Source organism: Festucalex cinctus, chromosome 9, assembly GCF_051991245.1.
Source record: "Festucalex cinctus isolate MCC-2025b chromosome 9, RoL_Fcin_1.0, whole genome shotgun sequence".
NCBI classification, from domain to species: Eukaryota; Metazoa; Chordata; class Actinopteri; order Syngnathiformes; family Syngnathidae; genus Festucalex; species Festucalex cinctus.
The window spans coordinates 9,345,525-9,371,084 of NC_135419.1; the positions used below are offsets into that span (position 1 = coordinate 9,345,525).

Below are 25,560 nucleotides of genomic sequence, written 5' to 3' on the forward strand. Positions count from 1 at the left end.
GCTTATTCCTCACAATTGGGTCGGGGGACCTGGCGCCTATATGGAAGTAAATACGCCTATCTCAGCTGGCTCTGGGGCGGGGGACACCCTGGACTGGTTGCCAGCCAATCGCAGTCTTGATTTTATGACAAATTAATCATATTTACGTTGCTTTAATAATTAAAATGTGTTAATAACTCGCGAATATGACAATGTAGTTTTTCCCTTTACACGTATTACTTATATAACATCTTTACATAAAACTCACATTAGTGTACAAGGGTAAGGATAAAAAGAAAATTAAATACTATTAATTAGTGATAATGAATAAATGCACGTAATGTTACTAATGTTATTCACGGGGAAAATATTTTGTTAATGGCTTTTTGGCACTACATACATAAAAAAGCAACATTCGGCGTTTTTTTCTTCTTCTTTATGGATTCATCTATCCGCTCGTGATGTTCATTCACTGAGCTCGCTGCAAATCGGTGTGGATGAATCCATTCAAGTTCCTCGTAGGGGAATTAATAGAGTAGTGTTCGGTCAAGATACTTGTTTATGATGAATTAAAAACGTATACTGGATATATTGCAGCATAATAAAAGATATATTTGACAACTGAACAAGAATTTCGGACGATATCATATGTAGTATGTAAAATAACATTTGTTCAATGTATTTTTGCAGTGGTATATCCCGAATGAGAGGGCGAGCTTTCGGTGTACTGTAACCTCAACTCTTCAGCTTCCCCCGCTCAACTGGAGAGCTTGCTCGGCTAACGGCTATCACCAATGGCGTCCACGGAGATAGCGAGGCAAGCGGTGAGTAGCCTGTTTCAATTAACCCGCATGAATAATAAATTTTCCTCTTAGATGATAAAAAAAAAAATGTATCATTGGAAATGTGATCATTTTGCATGGAGTGGGTGTGCTAGTCAGCCGCATCCCTCCATTGTGGTTATCGTCATTTTATCGTCAAAACGTTTTTGTCGAGATTATGCTAATCTAGAATTGGCAACGCAAAACTCGATAAACCTTCGTTATTAGTATCAATAATGTTATGTTCCACCACTATCTATCGCCCGCGTGTATGGTTTGTCATTATTGTGCAAAAATGCACAAGTGCCTTGTAACATATCAATTTTAACCAATGAAAGGCTGCGTAAATGGTCATATTTAAAAAAGCGCTGTTGTAAAGAGGCCATTCATTTTCTACGCCCCCATTTCAGCGACGCTACACTGCTCGTTTCCGTTATGTTATCTCATGCAAGAGACAATTCAACTTTAAATCGGGCGTTGTCATGCGTGTGTAAGCGGAAAAAAAACATTTTTGCTTGGTATTTAACCCTGCAATTTGGGGTAAAAAAAAAAAAAAAGTCGTGTGTCTAATGTTACTGCACATATTTGACTGTGGCTGGTTAAAACAATAAAAATAAAAAAAGGCAGACAATGTACCCAGAATAGCACGTTTCTCTCAGTTTGACATCCCATTCTGCGGCCTGCTCGTGTGTGGAACTTGGCTGTGGTGGTGTCTTGAAAGGCAGGAAGGGTTTTAGGAATGTTGCACTTCCAACCAGGGGTGTAGCAGTCGTTTGGGGGCCAAACCCAAGTCATGGGGCCCTTCTCCACATCCATGTATTGGCGATTTTGAATATTGATCTAAATAATCATTTTCACCAAATGTGTCTTCTTCCTTTGGAATGTTTTGCCTGTCAAAGATGTGACTGCATAGCAGAGCAGCACTTGTGTTATGTTAGGAGGACACATAACGGCTGCTTGCTTTGCCTTATAATCAAAATTCTTTGCGATTGCTGATGTCGTAGGCTGCAGAAAAAAAGGCCTTCTAACCACCGCTACCATCCACACACCCACCCACTCATGCTTCAACTGTAATTTTTACACTTGTTTTTAGAGAGAAGCGGCATGCAATGTAATACAAAGCTCGCTGGCATGTTTTGCAGCATTGGCGATGGCATTATGATCATAATTACACTCAATGGACAATGAAAAACTGGATTATAGTGCAGGTCAGAGTATCCAATTCTGACTTAATGTCTAAATCTGGAATATTTCAATATACATTAAATTTTACATAAATTACACATGCCACATTTAACTTCATGTGTGCCAATAGCAGGCAGTGAAAAATCCAAATCAAACAACAATGTATCAATATGTAAATTAATAAATGTTTCACAGGATTTTTTTGCCCCGCCCCTCTCCCACATTTTTTTTTCATTACCCAGCTGGCCAGCGTTTACTTTCATTATGCGATTATGAATGCACCTCTAAAATGTAGAAAAAGTGTGAACCTCAACATGAAATTACCAATAATACATTTTTGCTCTGTGGTTTCCTGTTGCATGAAGAAAGTCGAGAGTCCAGGAAAGAGGAAGTCAGCAGCGGAAATATGTAACAGATACTAACAATTATTAATCAAGTGTGATAGAAAGGATGTTAATCTTTTATCGGATGGCGATGGCTTAAATTTTTTTGTCATTTATTGTGTTTAGGGAGAAGGTGCCCGCGCCGTACCTCTGGCTGGCCATGTTGGCTTCGACAGCATGCCCGACCAGCTGGTCAACAAATCTGTCAATCATGGATTTTGCTTCAACATCCTCTGCGTCGGTGAGTATGTCGTATGTGACAACAGATCGACAAATCAGCATAATGGCTGGCATTTGAACAGCGTGGACTGTTGATTTCAATTTATGTGCTTGTTGACATTCGAATTAATAGTTTTAGTGTGGCCGTGAGTGTAGTCGCAGTGCTGCGCAAACATTTTGAGTTATTCTCCGAGCTTCTCATAAGGTCAAGCTCTGTTGAATGTCCCGCTGCTTTTAGTCAACAATGGATGACTGTCTGTGGCGGAAGAGTCAAACAACAGTGGCTGTTTTGTGTCTATTCCGCACACGAGTTCCTGAACACATCACTAAGCGCTTCCTCTGGAAATCTGCTTTTGTTTAATTCTCTTAATCACTGGAGCACAAAAAGATTCTTTTCATTTCTGCGTCTTCTGTGGTATCTGGGCTTTATCTTTTATTTGCTAGTGATTTGTCATGCTAGTATCATTTTTGTGTGTGTCAAGCACAGCCAGCTGCGGCAGGGAAAAGACATTGATTATATGCAGTGGTGAATCTATCCAACTTTTCACCAATTTTTTTCTATAGCGCTTGTCCTCATTTTGGGTCATGGGAACTCGAGCCTATCCAAGATGGCTTTGGGCAAGAGGCTTGGTCGCCACTTGCTAGTCAATCATAGGATATGAGATTAGACAAACAACCATTCACACTCACTAACATGCTAGTTTTTGGAGTGTTTAAGGAAAACTGACTCACAGGACACTTTTTAAAGATGCATCTTAAAAATAACAGATTATAGTAAATAGGGGTGTGAATTGCCTAGTACCTGACGATTCGATTCGTATCACGATTCACAGGTCACGATTCGATTCGATACCGATTAATCCCGATACGAATGGTCACGATTCGATACCGATTAATCCCGATACGAATTTATAAGTCGATTGTTGCGATTTTTTTTCATTCATATTTAGAAAATACTAATCAGTAAGCTTGTAGAGTGTAAGATTTATATGAAAATGTATTATTTATTTATCTGAAATTTCAGTCTTATAGAGGTTGTAATCTGTTTCATGTTTGAACAGCATTAAAATAAAAATATTAAGGCTTAATGTGCCGTTCATATAACATTCTTCCATGCTCATGCTCAAGGTGTGAATCCTAAAAAAAAAAAAAAATCGATTCTGCCGATTATTGAATCGATTCGAGAATCGCGCGATGTAGTATCGCGATATATCGCCGAATCGATTTTTTTTTAACACCCCTAATAGTAAATATGTAAGAATACATGCAGTATGTGTGCCTAAAAAGATTTTAAGATATTTAAAACGACTACTTCTATAAATATAAACTGGTAGCGAAGTAAGATTCGGAGGAGTAGTTTAAAAACGTTTTGGGAAAAATGGCGAGATATCTTAGAAAAGTGGGCCGACATAGATGTCAGGTCAGGCTGTGAAGAATTAAAAATAGACGGAGCTTGCTAACTGAGTCATCTGACTGCCTCCGAGATAAATGAACGTCAGAGTACATCAGCAAACAAGCCGCTCGCTATCTGTGCTTCTCTTTGCGTTTGGATGTATATTTTGTAGTGTTGTTCCGATACTATTTTTTGGCCCCCGATACCGATTCCGATACTCAGCTTTGCAGTATCGGCCGATACCGATACCATACCGATACCTATGTTTTTTTTTCCCTCAACATGAAAAAGCTGTCCTGCCATTGGTTCAGAGCATTCAAGGTCCAATAGGATATCTTAGATTGGCACGCAGTGAGCATGTCACATATCAGTGAATGTCGTGCACGAGCAAGACACAAGATGCTGCATCCAAAATCCTGTATTAGCGCTGGAATTAATGGTATCGGCATGTTACTTGTGAGTAGTCACCGATACCGATACCACTCTTTTAATGCAGTATCGGCACCTCTGCCGATACCAGTATCGGAACAACACCAGTATTTAAAAAAAACAAAACAAAAAAACATAACCAATGTGAAATTGGGGCTAAATGTCTTCAGTTCTAGCTTTGAGGCTGTGTTTCTGTGAAGAGACTAAAGATCATACCCACCTCGGTTACACGTGTGAATTTTCATCATTCTGTTGTCCAGGTGAGACAGGTCTGGGAAAGTCCACCCTGATGGACACGCTGTTCAACACCAAGTTCGAGGGCGAGCCCACCCAGCACAGCCAGCCTGGGGTGACGCTCAAGTCCAACACCTACGAACTGCAGGAGAGCAACGTGCGCCTCAAGCTCACCGTCGTCAACACGGTGGGCTTTGGAGACCAGATTAACAAAGAAGACAGGTGTGTTCCATGTATATGTCATAAAAGAGGACTGAGTGTACACATTCAACCCAGCTATTGCGTGTGAGGGATAGCGACAGAGCCAAAAAAAGATGTACAAATAATCACTGCCCTCCTAAAGGTGTTATGCATATTGATGCCACAAGATACGGAAGCGTGTTGCAGTCACTTGGAAAAAAACAAACAAACAAAAAAAAAAAAACTCCTGTTTTTCTGACAATTTTTTTTGTGAGCTTTGTTTTCTTGAGTATTTTTTTTTTCTGTTTTTCTGAATATTTTTTTTTACTGTTTTACTGAATATTTTTTTTCTGTCATAAAAAAATTATTCAGAAAAACAGAAAAAAAATACTCCGAAAAAAAGGGGGAAAACATTTACTCAGAAAAACAGGGCAAAAACATTATTTAAAAAAAAAAACAGAAAAAAAAATAGTCCAAAAAACAGAAAAAAAATAGCTCGTGACGTGGGAGTAACAAGATGGCCGCCCTGTGACTTCAACGGCTTGCACTGGCGTTTATCGGCTATCCAGTCATATATACAGGTCAGTGGTCTACAACAAGTCATTTGGAGTTCAGAGGTCCAAAAAAATGCTCTGAAAAACAGAAGTTGGCGCTGTGTTTTTTGGAATTTTTTTTTTTTCCTGTTTTTTTTGTTTTGTTTTGTTTTGTTTTGGGGGTTTTTTGGAATAATTTCCCCCCCCCTGTTTTTCGGAGTAATTTTTTTTTTCTGTTTTTCAGAATTTTTTATTTTATTTTATTTTTTTATGACAGAAAAAAATATTCAGTAAAACAGAAAAAAGTATTCAGAAAAACAGAAAAAAATTACTCAAAAAAACAAAAGCTCCCCGAAAAAATTAGTCAGAAAAACAGGAGTTTTTTTGTTTTTTTCCAAGTGAATGCTATACACTTCCGTACGATGGTGGCAAAATACTTAAAACAGAAAAGATAATAAAAAAAACAACACCATGCATCTAGCATGAACAAAATCATGAACCCATGTTGCATATCTGACTGTATTCAGTGGTTAAATTACTCAAATCAAGCATCTATTTGCATCCATAAACCATATCTGTTTTTCCCCGCCAGCTACAAGTCTATCGTGGAATTCATCGATGCTCAGTTTGAAGCGTATCTCCAAGAGGAGCTGAAGATAAAGCGCACACTACACAGCTACCACGACACCCGCATCCACGCATGCCTCTACTTCATTGCTCCCACGGGGCACTCGCTCAAATCCCTGGACCTGGTGACCATGAAGAAGCTCGACAGCAAGGTGAGTGCCGTGTTCATCTGGGTCACATTAAATGCATGGTTAGTAGTAGAATGTGGCTAGTTGATGTGACCGATTGTTTCGGAATGGTTTCCCCATTAGCCTAATTCCATTTCACTTAGCGTTTAGTGCCTTAAGCAAGGACTGATGCAATTATTGGACTTCTAAGTAAGAAGTGTATTCTGCATCACAGCAGCAGAAATCAATAAAAAGCAGTAGAAATTTAATTTCCCTCAAATTGCACATCACGGATGCAAAAGTGAATTACGGTCAATATAGTTACCAGTATCCATCCATTTTCTCGACCGCTCATTCCTCACAAGGGTCACGGGGGGTGCTGGAGCCTATTTCAGCTGGCTTTGTGCAGTAGGCAGGGTACACCATGAACTGGTTGCCAACCAATCGTAGGGCACACAGAGACGACCAACCAACCACACACGCAAGCATACCTAGGGACAATTCGGAGCACCCAATTAACCTGCCATGCATGTCTTTGGAATGTGGGAGTGTGTGGCACGGGGAGAACATGCAAACTCCACCCAGGAAGGCTGGAGCCTGGACTCGAACCCGAGTCCTCAGTTAGTTACCAGTAGTTAATGTCAATTATATAGATTATTTAATCCTTAATGTGGAAGTCAAACTTAAACATTTATTGACAATAATGTGTTATATGTGACCTCACTAGTCAAAACATGACATTTTGATTATTATTATTATTATTATTATTATTATTATTATTATTATTATTATTACATTTTATTACATTTTTGGAATTTGAGTTATGAAGCAAAATCCAGCCATTTTGCCACTTGTTGTCGACTGAAGATGACATCAATGTTGCTCAGGCAACAACCAATCAGAGCTCACCTGTTTTCTGAAGCTGCGCTGTGATTGGTTGTTACCTGAGACTTGAGGAACTGTGATGTCATCTTCAGTCGACAGCAAGTGGCAAAATGGCCGACCCCTGAGATGGATAAAAATGGCTGGATATTGCTGCTTAACTCATATTCTACTAACGCAATATTAACCAGAACACCATATTTAGACAAGTGGGGCTGCACAGAACATATTATTGTAAAAAAAAAAATGTTTTGGGGGTTGACTTCCACTTTAAGAATAACAAAATAAATATGCGTGTTTTGCATTGTTGTTTGAATCCCTTGTGTTATGGTATAACTACAAGTGTGATAATAAAAGTATATTTTGTGTACAATATAACATGGCTGTAATGATGAAGCACGTCACGGTTCACCAACCTTTAGAGAGGCCTTCTGCTTGCATGCAGATCATCCCAAATGACGCATCCGTGTCAGTCATCTGAGTAATGTAGTCGACTGTGACTGCTGCCCATTTTGTGCGACGTCCTCTCCCCTGGGGTCTCGTTTGCATGGACCCCCACTAGCCATCCGACCATTTGCTAGTGCAGCTGCGCCCCGCGACAAACAAACACAGTGACTTAACCTATTAACATACAACAATACTGGTCAGGCTCATTTTTACTTCAACAAGATATAAACTATATTAGGCTGCATCTCTCAGTTTTGTCATTAAATAGTTCCTGTCTTCTCCAACCCCGAGGTCAACATCATCCCAATCGTTGCCAAATCCGACGCAATCTCCAAGAGCGAGCTGGCCAAGTTCAAGATCAAAATCACCAGTGAGCTGGTCAGCAACGGCGTGCAGATCTACCAGTTCCCCACCGACGACGAGTCAGTCGCCGAGATCAACTCCACTATGAACGTAAGCCGCAGATGCAGTTTTACAATGTGGGGATGCGGCGTCTGTGACCACTCAAGCACGCGTCTTCGTCACCGCAGATAGTCAGCTAGCTAAGAGCTGACAGTGTGGGAAAATGGTCTCTTCTTTCTCTCACATGAGCAAAAAGCACTTTAAGGAACAGCTGCCTTGACTGTTTATGTTCAGTGTGTGCCTGTAAAGGAGGCACACACTCAATTCAGGAGGAGATTATTTTTCCTCCCAGGCCAATTTCTACAGAAACGGATATTTAAAAAACAACAACAACAACTTGGTATACAGTTGAGTGTTATTTTTAGGTCAGTAATGACAAACTTTTTGGAAAGACTCATCCTTAAGGGGAAGATTTCTAAAACCAACAGTGGACGCGTGCAGAACACGTCTAATCTAGTAACACTGAAATGAGTTGTTTATAGAGTCAACTTTGTTTGGGTTATTCACTGTTTACTTGTGATAAAGAAGCTGGCAGTGGACCAACGTCGCGTCTCATTCAACTCCACAGAGCCATTTGCCCTTTGCTGTGGTGGGCAGCACGGAGGAGGTGAAGATCGGGAACAAGATGGTGAAGGCCCGCCAGTATCCCTGGGGCACGGTGCAGGGTAAGGCAGCTTTATTTCCTGCCTCGCCAGAAATGGCAGCGTGCTCCCTGCTGTCCGTCCGTGCCGCCCATTTCCTCCTAATGCTTGTACAACCTCATTCAGCATGTTGGGCTGTGACTGCACATGACACTAATGGACTTTCAATTGATTTTAATTGACTTGTTGAGAAATCCATAACAATGTGTTGCAAGCACCAAGCAGATACTAGTTTATTAGCCCTTTGGAACGTGTGAAATATCAGGCAAAGTTCAAGTTTTATGCGTTACTTCGGTGGTATTCCTTCTTTTTTTAAAAAATCCACTAAACTATCAGCAGGCTGGCAGAGCTGATGCATCAACCCACAAAGCTGTCAAAACACAAACTAGTGACGTGTAAACAACATATGTATTATTATTATTATTATTATTATGTAAATTAAACTCAACCTGATCCGCCTTTCAAGTAATTTTTTTCAGCAGGTTTGCCTTATATTATTGTCCGAAAGGAAAAATGAACAAATAAATAAATCAATCAATCAATTATATGGCAGGACCAAAAATGCCATAATAAAAAAAATAAGTAAATGTGACCCAATACACACTTAGGACCGCCCCCTAATTTGAATAATATTTCATGACGCATTTCATGCTGACAGGGCTCTGCAGCATGAATTAAACATGAGAGCAGAGCGTTTTTATTGGTTGACATTTAATTCTGTTTTCATATTTATTTTTGTATTTATTTCCATGTTTATTTTTAAGTTTATTAAGATGTTTTTAATCTTTTTTTTTTTCAAATATTTATCTATTTATTTATTTGTATTTTTGTGGTTTTTAATTTCCATTTATATTTATTTTTTGTATTTAATTTTTGAATTATATATTTTATATCCGTTTTTATTTTCAATTTTATTTATTGATTTATTTTTTATTTTGTCATTTTTGGTCCTCCATATTTAAGACATTATTTTACATAAAGCCCCAGGGTAAATAATGCTCCACTTTCTGGACTGATTGCCTAAAAAGGTGTGAAAACCCTTTTAACCCCTTTTTTTTGCAAGTCTTATTATACGTTTCGCTCCTTTTTTACACTACAGTGTGACAAAAATTTAAGGAAAACCCCACTGGCCTAAAAATTAATAGTGCATTTTTGGAATCCTAATTAACGAGAAAAATCATTTCATTTTTATCCATCTCAGGTGGCGGCCTTGTACAACCACTTGCGGTTGACTGAAAATGACATCACTGTGCCCAACAGCTGCGGTAACAACTGTCACGAAAGACCTGTTTACTGGGTTTGGTCATGTGACATTTGCAAGCTGTGATGTCATTTTCAGTCGACAGCGAGTGGCAAAATGGCCGCATTCTGATTTGATACGGTCTGTTTGCATTTAATGGATCAGTACAGTTCTTAAATCTCTATTTATTCGATATGTCTCCTGTAGTGGAGAACGAGAATCACTGTGACTTTGTCAAACTGCGTGAAATGCTGATCCGGGTGAACATGGAGGACCTGCGGGAGCAGACGCATACGCGCCACTACGAGCTGTACCGCCGCTGCAAGTTGGAGGAGATGGGCTTTAAGGACACGGACCCTGACAGCAAGCCCTTCAGGTACCAAACACAACACTCCTTTTTATTTTATTTTTTTCCACCCCGAGTCAAGTCCTTCATCATCAACTCCCATCTTTTTTTCGCCGTGCTAGTCTGCAGGAGACGTACGAAGCAAAGCGGAACGAGTTCATGGGCGAGCTGCAAAAGAAGGAAGAAGAAATGCGACAAATGTTCGTCCAGAGAGTCAAAGAGAAGGAGGCGGAGCTTAAAGAAGCAGAGAAAGAGGTTGGTAGTTAATCCAAGCCACTCATCTTACAGTTTTATTATCCTTTTCATTCCACGCGTCTCCTTCACTGCTGTCCCACGTAGCTGCATGAGAAGTTTGACCGCTTGAAGAAGCTGCACCAGGATGAGAAGAAGAAGCTGGAGGACAAGAAGAAGTCCCTGGACGACGAGCTCAACACATTCAAACAGAAAAAGACTGCCACCGAGCTCTTGCAGAATCAAGCCCAGCAGGCCGGCGGCTCCACCACGCTCAAGCGGGACAAAGAGAAGAAGAAGTAAGTGTCCATTCTGACATCACTACTTGAAATATGCTCTAATTCAACGTAAAGTTGGTCAGTAGGGTTTGATGCTGCTCCGTACACTGGAAACAGAAAAGAGCGCTCCCAATAATTGGAAACAGAAAAATTGTGTGAAGTATTCAGATTCGGGCGCAACTAAGGAGTCCACCCAACTGATTCATAAGTCTTAATACATGTGTCTATGTAGTCTCTTAATGTTGAGTGGATGTCCAATTTAGTAGGGTTTAATTTTAACAAGCCCCTCTGACGTCACCAAGTGCTCAGTGGGCTTTCTTTGTCTCTGCTCATTAACAAGAAGCCTGGGATTTGTTCTATTTTAATCCACACTGTGGATTTTTCATAGCGCCAAATGCCTTCTGAAGCTTTCATGTTAACAGTGCAGCTGACTTGCTCTTAATACCACACCGCAATAAATGTTGCTCATGTCCCACACACACATCATAAACGTAATTATTTCCATCTGATTTGTGCAAGCAGATGCTGATTTTCAACTCAATGTTTTGATTTAATTCTTTTTTTTTCTGCTTCTTTTTTTTTCCCCCGTGTGTGGTTCATTAGAACATGTTTTCTTATGATTTGTTAGAGGTGGCCAATTGAACCAGATTTACTCAAGCATCCTTTTTGTCGTATCACTGATGTTGATGTGACTGTGGTGTGTGTTAGCAAAGGAAGAAAACACTTGCACTGACTGAGAAGCAGACACCCCTTTTCTGCTTTTAATTTCACAAACAACTTCTCTCTTCAAGTATCAACAGGAATATTCATCTTCCATAACACTACTATTAATCTCTAAATCCCCAAATTCCCCACTACCAACAATTTTGATTTGTACAGTGGAACCTCTAATGTTGAATGCCTTGAAGGTCCTAAAAAGGATGGGCTTAAAGAAAAATCGGTCTAGTGTTTGGAATTGAGTAATTGAGTTTTAAAAAGTGGTTCGAGACAAAATGGCGGGATCTGTATGGCTAGAAGCATCAGAGGATTTGTTGAGTCAGCCTCAACTAGTTTGCGCCGCACTGTCTGGTACAACATATGGAAGCAGGAGTTCTGAACAAACAGCGAGATACATCTATCTCATGAAAATAGATAGATAGAAAATCTACATTTGTAAATTGCAAATCTGTTTTTGAAAGTATTAACAGTGTTTTAATTGTTTACTTGTATAAGGATGTCAAAATGCTTCTTAAAGTTGCACAGTTAAATAATATTTTATGATGCCGACAATTGGAACTGATTATTTGCATCCTCTATTAGGGTCATGGGTAAGCTGGAGCCTATCCCAGCTGACTTTGGGTGAGAGCAAGTATAACCCAAGACTAGTTGGCATTCAGAGTGTATATATAGCCACACAACTATGAAACTAATGCATGTTTTTGGAATGTGGGAAGAAACTGGAGTAGGTCTGAGAATCAAACCCAGAAGCTTAGAACTGTGAGGCGGACAGCCAGGCTAACTACAATTTAGTCATTTAATATCTGTAGAAATAATTCAAATCCAAACAACCCGTGTTGCGATATTGATTGCATTCAACCTTAGAGGTTTTTCCGTACATACAATTTGTGTTCTGGTACATCACTTCCTACAGGTCACAGTTACTGAGTGTTGCTTGTAGTGTGGATGTCAAAGTGTAAGTGCATGTATCACCCATGTTGCATCCATCATATTTTCCAGTTAACTGCTCCTACACTTGATGCATGCTGCTTGAGGCACCCTGTTCTGGTAAGACCTGACCTATCGTCCCACAATTTCGTCAAACACCAACTGGCCAAGACAGCCGTTCATGTAAACAGACCGTTTAACGCCCACGTGCCCGATTCTAACTCAGCCACTTTATCATCTCGTCGCTCCATCTGTCGTCCTCGGGTTCACAATAGTCTCCTTTTTGTGGAGAAGCCCTTCTCCCACCCCTGCCTTTCGCACAAAGAGCCCTTCGAAAGGGTCATGCCAGGACCGCGAGCAACCTCAGGCTCCAACTGTGTTTTGTAGGGATGATTTGTTTAGGGATTCTCCTCCCTGCGCTCACACACAAAAGCTGTAAGAGAGAGACAGATGTTAAGGCCCTCAACATATAAGGGAGACTAAAAGGACAGAAGACGCCACCAGACACCACTCAAAACGGTTCTAAAATTAGATCTCAGGCCACCTCTAATTGCCAGCTGGCCATTAATGATGATGTCACAGATGTTACGTGTGTATGCAACAAAGCAGTAACGGCCCTTCTCTCTTATTTCCAGAGAAGGATTCCTGTAGAAAAGTGCTCCTTTGTGGTCACCCAGCTGTGAATGAACCCCTCCCCAATGTCCCGACAGCCCCCCACACCCCACCCCAAATGCCCTCAATCCTGGGCATTGCTCAGATGGACTTCTCTGTAAACATACCACTATAATTATGCTGTTTTTTTGTAAACCCGATACATTCCACGCTTCTTTATTTTTCTATGTAGTGACTCTCTTTGCATGGCGTGTGGAACGTGCTTTTTTATTTTCCATATTAACACACAACATGACCTTGTTGTGATGGGCAGAAATGTAACAAAGCTCAAGTGAAACACACCTCAGATGCAGCCTGAAAAAAAAAAAAAAAAAAAAAAAAAACAACAGCAGTTAAAGATTCGTATTTAAACACAAGAGTAAAAACTTAAAATTAAGGGGTGAATGTCGAACGAGAAAAAGTTGTCATTTTAGAAGAAAGAGAAGGGGGAAAAAGCATATAATGAGAAAAAATAAATTATAGTTCTCCAAGAATAAAGAGGTAATTTTACAAGAAAATAAATTGCAATATAATGAGAAAAGAGTAGTAATTTTACTGGAATAAAATCTATTGTATGAGAAAAGCTATAATCTTACCAGTAGGGGGTGCACTGATCACAATTTTCTTGCCGATCACTGATCTTTTAAAAAGTCTGACCTGCCATCCCGATTTATGCCGATCCCGTTTTTTTTTTTTCCGTAACATGTCATCCAGCATGCACCTTCAGAGTGCCAATCTTATTTTATTGGAAAACATTGAACAAGAGCTGTGAAGGAATACAAACGGGTTGATTTAACTGCACGTTAAGTAGTTCTCTCAAATAAAAATGAAAAGCCTGTTAGTCATCTCAGCAGAAGTGGACAGTGGCTGACTTTTTCAGACGTCTGAGGGAGATGAGATCAGTGGAAAAAGATCGGTTTATATTTAAGGGATCAGCCGATCACCGATCCCCCAAAATTAAGGAGATTGGCCGGCCGATCAATTGGTGCACCCCTACTTACCAGTAATCACATTTTGACTTAATTTTATAAAAATTACACTTTTTCCTTGCATTGCATAATTTGTCTTTATTGGTTAGCCAAAGAGAAAGATATGATTAATCACGACGAGTAGCACCTCGTAATTTTACAGTGTTAGTTAGTTCCCCCTAGTCTAACCAAACCACCAACGTCTGTCCTTCGAGAAAGTAAAAACTTCAAAGTTATTATTCAGAACTTGCTCGGCGCTAAAAGTAAGCTAACAGTGTGAACTATTAGACCTTCTAAACCTCCTTTGATGCTGTCTTAGCATCAACCTGAATACTGTGCCAAAATGTACCACAAGACTTTAGTAATAACCTCTGAGATGTACACAATGAGTGTTTTGCTTGGACTTACGGTTGCCATTTCTCCCCATGCCTCATTGACTGTCATGTGTTTTATGCATTTTGTATTAGCTGTCACATTTGCACTTTTTTTTTATACACAAATGTGATGAAATATGTATGTTGTCAGTGCAATTGTTACTCTTTTTTTTGTTTGTTACTGTGTTTTTTATAATGGCACATTTTAAAAGTCAATACCGGTAGTCATGTTTGTACTGGTTTTTAGAGTAATTCATCACAGAAATAAAGGAAGTTCTCACTAACAGGTTGAGGACAGAATCTGTACGTTATCTTTACAGTTTATTTCTCTTTCAAGGGCAGAGACCTTTGCCTTCCATGTTCCTCACCTTACTGGTTTGTATGCATTTCCTTTGCAGTACTCCCTGGCTCTGCACTGAGTAGGTCCTCAGCTCTAAGGGACCTTCCTCAAATGCCACCAGTATTGTGGGACCCCGTCTTTCTCGTTTTTTTTTTTTTTTTTTTTAATACCTTGTACCCCACCCCCTTATTTGACACCACTTGGACATTTAACTTCCTCCACCTAGGCTGAAATGATGATTTGCATGCTTCACGTTTCACACTTTTTTTTTAAATTTTTTTAATCATTTAGGAATAGCAAAAACATTTGCAATAATTCACTCAAATGATGTCATTTTCTGCCACTTTTTGAATTTTCCATGTATTCTAACCAAACTCTTTCCCTGATACCAGATGCATTTCTACTTCTCTAATATCTACATCTGTCTTTCTCTTTGTAGCTTCTTTTAATGTGTCTTGACCATCTGAAGAGGGCGATGGCAGCTTCAGCAACAACTAAGCACCCTTTACCTCTTCTGTTTCCTCTCCTGCTGTATTAACTTTTTTTTATTTACAAAAAACGTTTTTTTTCTTCTTTCCCATCACATCATCTCCTTTTTGTCAAACGTGGGCTTATGTGGACTCGCATGGTATCTCTGACCCACCTAATGACACGCTGAACCAGGGGTGGGGAACCTACAGCCCGCGCTGAAGAACTGGAATTAAAAAGGTCCAACCATTTAACAAACAAACCAAAAAAAAGCTCATAATAAATATTGAATAAGTAATGGAAAAGTTCTCCACTTCTGATCTTAAACGCAGGCTGGCAGGGCAGGCTGGATAGTTTAACCACTCCTCTTAATGTTAAATGAAGGGCCTCTGCAAATCTTGGGAGCATAGGGACCTGTGAACTAATACATGGCCTAAAAAGTGTAGGCGTACACTGTGTTATAAAAATACATCACCAAATTGAAGTTATCATGATGCCAAAGCAATATGAAAATAATAGCACTTCTTTTGATGGTGCCCATGTTTACATGCCACTGTTGAATACCATGGAGGTCACATGTAAAGGCCTTTTTGACACGTGCTTTAATATTCACGAGCCTTCTGTATTCTATATTTCGCATGCATTTATAAACAATTTCTTTACTGCTGTGACCTGCTTGTTTTCAATCCCCCGAAATAATTTTTTCCCCCCTGTTTTCTCCAAATGGTGCAAATCATGAATATAAATTTGTTAAATCGTATTATTTCAGCTCCCCTATGTTGCCAAATATTACTATAAGATGGAGTAGAAGTGAAGTCAATGGGAGTATTAAAAAAAAATAATAATAAAAAAAGAAAAGAATACCCATGCATTTATATAATTTATAAGGATATATTTTGTGTATTGAAGTGCATTGAAGACTTGTTGTTTATGACCTTTGCTCTTGGGTGGTGCGAAGTAACATTTTTGGTGTCAGAAGCAACATTTTTCTAGTATCCGTCCAATATGTCAGAAACCTTTGACCAATAATTCAATATATCGCCTCAGTTTGATTCCATTCATGTACATTTTCAATAAAAAACAAATATGAACCAAGAATTTTACGTTTTGTCGTTATTACAATGTTTATTTACTTCTCTTGATTGAATGAGGTGTGTCCAATTCATTTAAATTTTAGTTTGAATTGGGGATTAAAAGTAAAAGTAGAAAATTGTGTACAATCAACTGAAGTAATTAACTTTTGCATTTTTTTTAAAGGCATAAAGCAGTTTACTGTGATAGAACAGAACTGTTGTACTTGCTGGAGTTACCGCAAAGCATTGTGGGTTCTAGCACATCGAATGACGCCATGACGGATGTACGCTATGGGGCAGCAGAAAATGGATGTTTTTTTTTGTCCGCGTAGTCGACTCATATGCTTCTCGAGTTGCATTTTCCCAAACGACGCTGACCGAAAATGTTCTTAATTTCTTTGGAGACGATTTAGAACGGCAATGAAACGGTTATTTAATTTATATTCTGCTTACATAGCTAGCTAGTTGCTCTCGCTAACATAAGTTAGCTAAAAGAGGCTAACACGACGGCTAATATTTTTAATATTCATCATATTTCGAGCAACTTAAAAAAAATAAAAAATCTGCGGATGAGTCGATACGGACTACCTGCAGATAAAGGTAAGAGGACTACAAATGTGACCGCCTACACACGCACATGTAGCAGTCTTAAATAACGAAATCTTTGGCTCCGACGCTGATGGATAACGATATCGGCCTACTGTTTTAATCGGTCATTTAAATGCATACATCACCTCAGAATCATATTCTCTTCAAGTCAGTGTCAAGTTAGTATATGAATTTGTTGTAGCTTAGTGTGGAGCGCATTCCTCTTATCCTCATGGTTGTATCAAGAGTGACAGCATGGCAGTTGTTGCCCACCCGTAATGATAATCTATCCTTCAGTATCGTCTGATTCCAAAGGGGAAAAAGTGTCAAGATAAATACACATCTCACAAAATACTGTGGCAACTATACAAGTACACTGTAAGATTTGTATGAAAAGGTATTATTTATTTATCTGAAACTTCAGTCTTATAACTGTGAGCCACTGTAGTTAACAGTTAATCTGTTTCATGTTTGAACAGCATTGAAATCAAATATTAAGGCTTAATGTTCCATTAATATAATATTCTTCCATGCTCAAGGTGTGAATCCTAACCCAAAGTAAGACGTTTTGTTAAATATTTTTCCATCAAAAATGGATGTTTAAAAATCGATTCGGCTGCCAATTGAATCGATTCGAGAATTGCGAGTTGTAATATGGCGATATATTACCGAATTTATTATTTTTTTTAACACCCCTAACAGCTACGCACACTAATATGTTGCACACCTTTCGTAATCTCAAAATGTCATATTTACTTAAATATTTGTATTAAAAGACTTCTTGGATAACAGTATGAAAGGAAGACATGAAAACCCAGCAAGTGTGGTGAGCATTTCTGTCTTACGCCGTGTGTTCATTGCTCACCTTTCGTAAGCCTGAATACCGTACATAATAAATCGAGGACCACCTATAGAGAATGGATAGCACTTTCCAAATTATTTATTTTGCATGCAAATGTAGCATGTTTTTGCCGTCTTTGGTTTGCTCTACAGGTATGGCCTGGTTTTGACTGGATGCTCCTGGTGATGGCAGAGGGCAGCGGTGCAGGCGAAATGCGCTCCTTTGACCTGAGTCACGGCTTCGAAGCAAAAAAGAGACATATTTCTTCTGGTGGCGGTGAGATATTGTTTCAAGGAGACATGACAAGGAAATGTTAATTTATGAGCTTAGTCTCTACACTACAGTGATTGCTCATCAAGTACATATTATGTGAGCTACCCAGAGTTGCCATTTTCATACAACAGCACAGATTAGCATTAGCCAATGGCGTTATTAGCATTAGCTTCTGATAAGCAGCAAAATAACATGGCAAAAATATTACTGCTAATTTACAGGAGTAACATACAGCTTGAAGCCAGTAGACTTAGCTACAAGGTCTTAAAAAAACGGCTATCTGCTGAATTGGGCAGAAGTACCAGCACTAAAAATAATGTGGCGTTGTTTGATTTTTGATGGTGATATATAGCAGTACTTTTCTACCACCAGGATACGATGCCATTCCAACTGATGTTTTATTTGCCATCTTACAAATGCCAAATTTCAATTGATGTCCTCACTAACGTTTCTGTATCTTACATTTTCCAGGAGAAGAGCCCATGAGGAAGATGCCCATGTCAAAGTTTGGTTCGCGACCTCGATTTGAGCCCGTGCAGTTCGTTAGCGGAGGCAACTGCAGGAGCATTGGTGCCGGCGGAGTCACAAGTGGCGCTGATGAGAAAGAGAACGATAAGGCGCCCAGAAGGAATGAGCCGCATGCTGGCCGATACAGGGAATATGAACACACTTCGTACAGCAGTACAGGCAGAGCGCCGAGCAGCTCCTCCCTCAGGGCTGGTTTTGATGCTTGGGCTTCGCGTAGGGTTTGGGACCAGGACAGAAATCCTTCAGGCGGCCCAGTCAGCTTAGGCTACGGAGGCCGAGGCCCCTCGTCAAACTTTATGGCAAAAATACAACAAGACTATATGAACATGTATGAGGCCCATAGCTCTCGCAACACTGATTCCTACTCGCAACCTTACAGGCACAACAACGGGTACAGGGGAGGGAACCGATCCGGTGGCTGGGACAGTGGACGTCAGGGTTTGGGGTACGGCCACCAGGATCGCCCTCATAACCGGCCGTACGGCGGCCCCTCTGCCCCTCAGCCGGGGGCTTTGCCGCAGCCGCTCCCGATCAACCACGCCACGCTGGTGGAGAAGCAGAGACTCGTCGCCAGTCTGGCGTCGGCGTTGGCCGCCTCGTTTTGGGACCCTCAGTACGCCACTGGAACGGATACTCCGAATTACAGTTTCATGTTGAGTCGCAGCATCCAGGCCTGCAAGACCAACCCTCAGTACGTTTACGTCAACCTCAAGGATATCCCTCACGCCGACCTGCCCAAGAACCGCAAAGTGCCGGCGGACGGCTACGCCTGCGAGCTGAGGTGCCAGGGGATCTACCTGGCCACTGGCTACTCGGGCAGTAAAAACGGAGCGAGGGACCGGGCCTCGGAGCACGCCGTCAAGCTCTTCATGAAGCCCGTCGAGGTGTGCGTGGTGCCGCGCAAGTACAGGCACACGACGCTCAATGACGTTGTGGTGTGCCAGATTAATTCCCCCGTCCCCGCCTTAACGCCCGCTCTGTGGAACCCGGAGAACATCGGCTACCCCAGCTTTAAGGGGCCCTACGAGCCCGACATGCGCAAGCACTGGACCGAGTTTGTGGTCATGGACAACGCCCAGGACGCCATCTGCATCCTCAACAATTCCGCCGCGTTCAGCCACATGAAGGTGGACTACAAGTTCGAGCTGCTGCCCAACGGCTCGTGGCTGTGCAGCGTCTACGTGCAGGACGAAATGGTGGCGCAGGCCAGCGGCACCAAGAAGAACTCCAAGCACGCCGCGGCAGCCGAGGCCCTGGCCAGGCTGCGCTTGAACCAGGCCGAGCGACAGCACCAGCAGCAAACGCCCCACCAGCACGGCCGGGGATATCAGCAGCAGCCGGAGTCCTCCGGCGGCCAGTTCGGCATGAGGAAGAAGCACCTGAGCGAGCTGGTCATCTTGGAAAATTCGGACAACGCCGTGTGCATCATCAACGACACGGCGCAGTTCAACAAGGTGACAGCCGACTACAAGTTCATCTATTTGCCCGATCAACGCTGGAGGTGTGAGGTGTACTTGGAAGGGCAATTCGTGGCAGCGGGGGTGGGGGCTAAAAAACAGGTGAAGCACATCGCCGCGCAGGAGGCCTTGGACACCCTGAGACAGACGCAGGCCGTGGTCAAGTCCAACCTGAGGAAGGAGGGTCACAACGACGCCATCTCCCGCTCTCAAATCCTGGGTCGCTCGGGGGAGGAGGCCATGAGGCAGGAGATTAAGGAGGACAACATTGGGAACCAGCTGCTGCGCAAGATGGGTTGGACGGGAGGAGGCCTGGGCCGAGACGGCGAAGGGATCGCCGAGCCTATCAAAGTCAAGGAGCAGTTCTCCAGGGAGGGCTTGGGCCTGGACACGGACAAGCTCGGGAGCCAGCTCACCAAACGGGACATCGAGGACATCATCCGCAACTACGTCAGCTCAGACCGCCAGGACGACCTGCGCTTCTCCACTGACCTGACCAACGACGAGCGCAAGCAGATCCACCAAGTGTCTCAAAAGTACGGCCTACGCAGCAAGTCGTATGGACAGGGCAAGCAGCGCTTCCTCATTGTCAGTCGCAGGGTGGACACCAATCAGCTCATCGGTCAACTCCTGCAGGAAGGCCAAGTGGGTCGCTACGAACTGGTTAAACCTCAGGCCTCGCACTAATTTGCATGTCAACTCCAGCTTCCAGCTTTGGAACAAATCAGTGTAACAAATCCACATTCACCTTTTGGACTCAAATCTGGTGGGCTCCTGCATTCCTTTCCTAAGAAATTGTCTCAAACTTTTTCATTTCTGTTTGTGTCACGTTTACTTCTGCGTAGGTTTGTACTCAGTGTCTTGATGAGGGTCATAATTTCCTTTGTCACCAGAAGTTTGAGACTATCTCACTGTGTGTGAAAAACATGTAACGCTAGTCGATTCATGTAACAATTGGACTATGGAACCATTAACTCTTGATGGGAGTCATGCACCATTTTTTGCAACTCTCTCAATTGTGGTAGCACTTTCAATGGTTATTGTGCAAGAAAAATGTGTGCCCAGACATGTCAGTGAATAAAATAAAAACTGACTTGACAAAGCCTAGCTTCATTAAAAGGATAGACCAGTAATGTATATCCTTTTATTTACAAGAGAATGTACAGTTTGTTACATGGGTTACCAGTGCAAACTTTAGTCAGACAAATCCTCTATGATCACATTACTTTTGACCACTGATTTTGTATGATTGTGAAGTAGCTTAGAAATATCCTCAGTCTTTAAACATCAGCATTTTGTTCATGAAACCACGTGCCCAAAAGGGGCACTCATGTCTTGTGTGTAGCACTCAAACAGAAAGAACATCTGAAATGCAGAAGGCAGCTTGTAAGAGGGATGAATAAATCTTGTCAGGTTAATTATAATGCTTCAATGAAAAAGATCAGTCCCACTTGAAAGGCTTTCCAAAGGCAAAACAAAGCACGCTGTAACAAAAATATGTACCCATTAATATTTTTGTGTTTAAGAACAGTAGGTGGTTTTACAGCAAGCACAGTTAGCAGCCACTTTCCACAAAAAAAAGAGGCAAGTAACCCAGATATAACAAGGTACATTAACTTTTTTTTTTTTTTTTCAAACAAACAATTTTAGCCTGATGACGGCATTCATCAGAAGTGAATGCCACAAACACAACAGCGTACAAACTTGGCAACCAACATTTTTTTTTTTTTTGCAGAGGGGACAAACATATACTGTGAGATGAGTTGACGACTAGGGGCCGGACACACTGTTCATGGCAGGCGGGGACCACGATGTTGACGACTATGCTGGTCAACAGTCGCGCCAACTCTGTTCAACGATAGCAGAAACCCTCTTCTCGTACTCCCGCTTGTTCTCCTGGTACAGCTGGGCCGCCTGGCTGTTGGCCGGACTGTTTGGGTTGGGCTCGTCCAGTAAAGACTTGGGGGAAAACACAACATAAGCATGTCAGCAGATGAGTGGATGACAAAAGCCAGCAATGTGGCATTTATTACCTGTATTGAAGTTAATATTGAAGACACATCGTAAGTGGGACTCCAACGATTCTGAAGTATATCTAAGCATATGCTGCCGTCGGCGTATACTGCAAAAAGGAGAAAGGTGTTAGTAATTGTACCAATGATAGAAGATTATTACATAATTGTGCATTAGGTCAACAGATGCCTGATTCACTTACCATTGGGATGAAACATTTTAGAGACAAATCTCACTGTTGGAGGCTTATTTGGATATTCCTCTGTGAACTCAATGGTAAGTTTGAATGTTCCTGGAAGGAAAAATATCAGCCTTGCAGAAAACCGTCAGGGATAACAACTGTGGCATCAAAACGTACATTTCCTGAACCCCGAATAATGACAAATTAATCTATTTGTGTTATCTTGAACCTATACATAAGTATTGCTGTGTATCTTGTGGCATCTAGGTGCCTATGAACTATGGTGAAGTGAGTTGAAGAGCTTCATTCAGACAAAAGTAAATACGTCAGATTTTTTTGAAGGATACCATTAATTAACTAGTGATGCTGACATGTAATGGTGTTTTAGTTTACTTGGTTCCATCGGCAGATCTTTCTTTACTACTTTTTTTAAACACGTATATATTTCAATAAACCAAGACTTCTTTTATTCAAAGTGAATGTTCTTTGTTGATTAATAAAGCACATCAAAACAAAAGCGGATGCTTTACAAACAACTTACCATCTTCAAAAGGAGTTCCTTCTGGCCTAAGAAAAAAAGAAAAAAAAAGTGATGTCAAATGTCATAAAGCTTGTTTTATTATAGTTCGGAGCCAACTTACCCAAAAATGACAGCGTTCCATACCATAATATTGTTTTCTGATGGGGCACCACTGACTCCAGCTGGAGGATCTTCCTGCAGGCTGACGAATGGAGCACACAAACAAGTTGATGTAATAATAGCATCGTGGTGAATACTGCTCTTAATACCATTAATCTATGAATGTCCCGTCGCTAAAAGTAATAATTAAGGTTTGAGTTTGAATCCAATCAGTAAGATTTACGTTAAGTATTTAAACGCATCACCTAAAATCCTGACTGCCAAGACGAACCGTGGCCATACGTATCACGAGCTAAAATGCTAACACTGGTATCGACGATGGGTTTTTCAACACTTCTAATTCTCCCCGTCAATATCTAATATATTTACGTTAATGCTTTAAAATAACCAGTACCCCGACAAAAAACAGGGGTGCTTGAAAACACCATCGAATTTGATGACACTGTGGAAAATGTAGCAGTACTTACGGGCTATCCCTCGGCTTGCTAATGTTAGCTATTAGCTACTTGTCTTGTTTTCGTCTCGCTTACCGTTTAAAATCTCTCATTAAACGTCGTCTCGCCGGAGTTGACATCCTGCTCACACGTGAATGTACGTATCGGAGACAAGGGAGACTTGACTAATGTACAGGGAAGTATGTTTAAAAATCTATATACGTGATTAGTTTCAACACTACGCTAGCTGAACGCCGATTGTTAGTTTGTCAAATATTTGGCTACCTCCGCCGCTAGCCCATGGACTCAACCACAAGTATTAGAAAGGGTACACTATTGCCCTTTGGGTCAAATTTACTAGTTTATACACAAATATAAATGTATTAGATTGTATCTAAGAGTGGGTGTGTTTATGGTTATCAATGTATACGCGTACTAAGTGTATACATTATATACAACATTTATACAACATTTAAAGCAACTGAATTTGAAGGGCCGAGCGCACAAATGGAACATTCCAGAAACGATTACGTCATGCATCAAGCGCCCATTTTAACATGTATTTTATTTTCCTTATGTATACTCCTTCCGAAGGTTATTGAAATTTAATATGAAGTTGGATTTTTTTTTACATACTTTAAATATAGCGACGTCTGTCTTGAGCTTTCTTTTCTTTTTTTTAAAATGGCTTACTATTAATGGCCACGAGATGGCGTGCTACCCTTCTTCCTGAGCGATTAGTTTGTGGTCAACAAAGTAAAGGAAAATGAGTTGGGGAAAAGGCATCAATTTAGGTATGCGGTTCATAAATTGGCGATGCGGGTTCGAGTCCCGCTGTTTCGACTCCGCCTTTCGACGAGTAGTACACCGTTTCTCAGACCAGGGAGATTTCCATATTGACGTATACTATATGGGACACCTGCGTTGACTTAAAACAAGAAGAACCTAAACACGCCTTCTCATCTACCGAGTGAAAAAAGAAAACCATTAACCCTGCATTTAATATTCCCAGAAATCGTTCACTGTTCACTGACTTCTTCCAGACTGAAAACCCCCTCAAAACTTTTCGGCACGGGGGGGACCAATCGCTTCCCAGGAAAATGTGACTGCTAGGAATTCCCCACACATTATTGGAGAGGACGTCAGCGTTGTGCCAGGCAAGGAGTCGCGGCAGGAACCTTCAACCGCTGCCCGCTCTAGTCGCCTCGGCTCGCCCTTCGTTTTGGGAAAATGCTTCTTTTTTTTTTCTTGTTTTATTCCCGAAGATGTTGGAAACGTCTATAATCCTCGTCTGTTAAGGGTGAGTCAAGTTTCCACATTACACATGTCGCTGTTATAATGTAAACAGTGCGTATATTCTTCCCGTTGATTGGGTTTAATGCAGCTGTGAAAAGATTGTGTCTGCTAATGGGATTAGACTGGATGACATAAACAGCAAATGATTCTTAATAGGAGACAGTGGTCTAAAGTTCATCCAAATTAACTCACGATGTGAGTGCTTACTGTTGCTTGGTTACTTGCACTGACTGCTACACACCAGTGGTTCTCAAACTTTTTACATCTACCACTTAAATAAAATACTTCTTCAAATACTTCTAGCAATACCAACATGCATAGTGGGCCCAAGTGTTCATCACAAATAAAAGTATCGGCACGTGGGTTAGTTAGAAGATTTACTCGTGAAAGTGTGTTAAAAATTGAAATGGCTTGTGATAGGACAAATGTTTCCCTTTCTTGACACTCATAAACTTAAACTTCTGAGCCTTCCAGCATGTGACATGACTTTGTAATGAGGGAAAACCTGCACACTAGATGGATACTTGCTTATACATTAATTACTGTATGCTGGAATCTCTGAAATATTTTTTATTTTTTTTATGCAAAATAATATATTCTCCCACATAAAATAACATGACAATCTGTTCCATTGTCAAACTATTGGCTGTGTGTCTGATTTTCGGAGGCTACGACATGTGACTGGGAGGAGAGTCTCTTCACAGTAAGACTAAACACAGCCGACTTCCAGTATTCTTTGTTTAGTAATGTCGACATATTAAAATGTTCCATATTGTCACCTTCCTAAAATAATGGCTTAAGTATTTTCTTTAAAAGAACCAGATACAGTATTGGTTAATTATACTTATTAATAATTTCATTTCAGAGGTAGAATTGAATGATGTTTCACTAAGGATAGACTGTACCTTAATCATGTGGACTTAACTAAGGCATTTTTTTCGGTCAAAACGTGACTTAGGCCATTATTTTTAAGAAGGTGACAATAAAGGGAATGATATAAGTAGAACTCATTTGTTTTGTAGGGAAATTAACACCATAGACAGTGTTTAAGGTGGCATTAATGGCATGTGTCTGGTGTGTGATGTACAAGGAAGTGGCGAGGTAGCAGGAAGTTCATACATTTTAACATTCTTATCTGTCACGTCAGTGTTTAAGAAAAAGTTAATAGCTCTGTATGATGTGCAATGGACGCGTGGAGGGAAACACGAAGTCAGATGTGATAGGCTCCAGCTCA

At 40.9% G+C, this 25,560-nt stretch overlaps 4 protein-coding genes across 7 annotated transcripts in view; 3 read left to right on the forward strand and 1 right to left on the reverse strand.

Annotated features, from left to right (window-relative positions):
- The first annotated feature begins 671 nt into the window (after nt 1–671).
- septin6 (septin 6) lies at nt 672–16,100 on the forward strand. Of its 4 annotated transcripts, none has more exons than XM_077531358.1 (11): nt 672–803; nt 2,495–2,609; nt 4,670–4,865; nt 5,949–6,135; nt 7,711–7,872; nt 8,390–8,486; nt 9,910–10,078; nt 10,171–10,303; nt 10,388–10,578; nt 12,274–12,321; nt 12,837–16,100. In XM_077531358.1, the coding sequence occupies exons 1-10, from the start codon at nt 774–776 to the stop codon at nt 12,275–12,277; spliced, it is 1,284 nt and encodes a 427-aa protein (XP_077387484.1). In that variant the 5' UTR covers nt 672–773; the 3' UTR covers nt 12,278–12,321; nt 12,837–16,100. The 4 variants fall into 4 exon arrangements, with proteins under 4 accessions (XP_077387484.1, XP_077387485.1, XP_077387481.1 ...); XM_077531359.1 differs by having other exon boundaries at nt 14,593–16,100; XM_077531355.1 differs by lacking the exon at nt 12,274–12,321.
- Nucleotides 16,101–16,307: 207 nt separating this feature from the next.
- On the forward strand, nt 16,308–20,865 carry nkrf (NFKB repressing factor). The gene is made up of 3 exons (XM_077531167.1): nt 16,308–16,675; nt 17,657–17,780; nt 18,249–20,865. The coding sequence occupies exons 2-3, from the start codon at nt 17,678–17,680 to the stop codon at nt 20,447–20,449; spliced, it is 2,304 nt and encodes a 767-aa protein (XP_077387293.1). The 5' UTR covers nt 16,308–16,675; nt 17,657–17,677; the 3' UTR covers nt 20,450–20,865.
- Nucleotides 20,866–20,892: 27 nt separating this feature from the next.
- ube2a (ubiquitin-conjugating enzyme E2A (RAD6 homolog)) lies at nt 20,893–23,450 on the reverse strand. Its single transcript, XM_077531175.1, has 6 exons — nt 23,127–23,450; nt 22,598–22,678; nt 22,498–22,523; nt 21,978–22,067; nt 21,796–21,884; nt 20,893–21,721 (listed from the first exon to the last, which is right to left on the reverse strand). The coding sequence occupies exons 1-6, from the start codon at nt 23,168–23,170 to the stop codon at nt 21,593–21,595; spliced, it is 459 nt and encodes a 152-aa protein (XP_077387301.1). The 5' UTR covers nt 23,171–23,450; the 3' UTR covers nt 20,893–21,592.
- elf1 (E74-like ETS transcription factor 1) overlaps nt 22,628–25,560 on the forward strand; it is a 48,010-nt gene continuing 45,077 nt past the window's right edge. The window contains exons 1-2 of the mRNA XM_077531168.1: nt 22,628–22,725; nt 24,043–24,330. The gene's annotated coding sequence lies outside the window, so the exon portion shown is untranslated. The remainder of the gene's footprint in view (nt 22,726–24,042; nt 24,331–25,560) is intronic.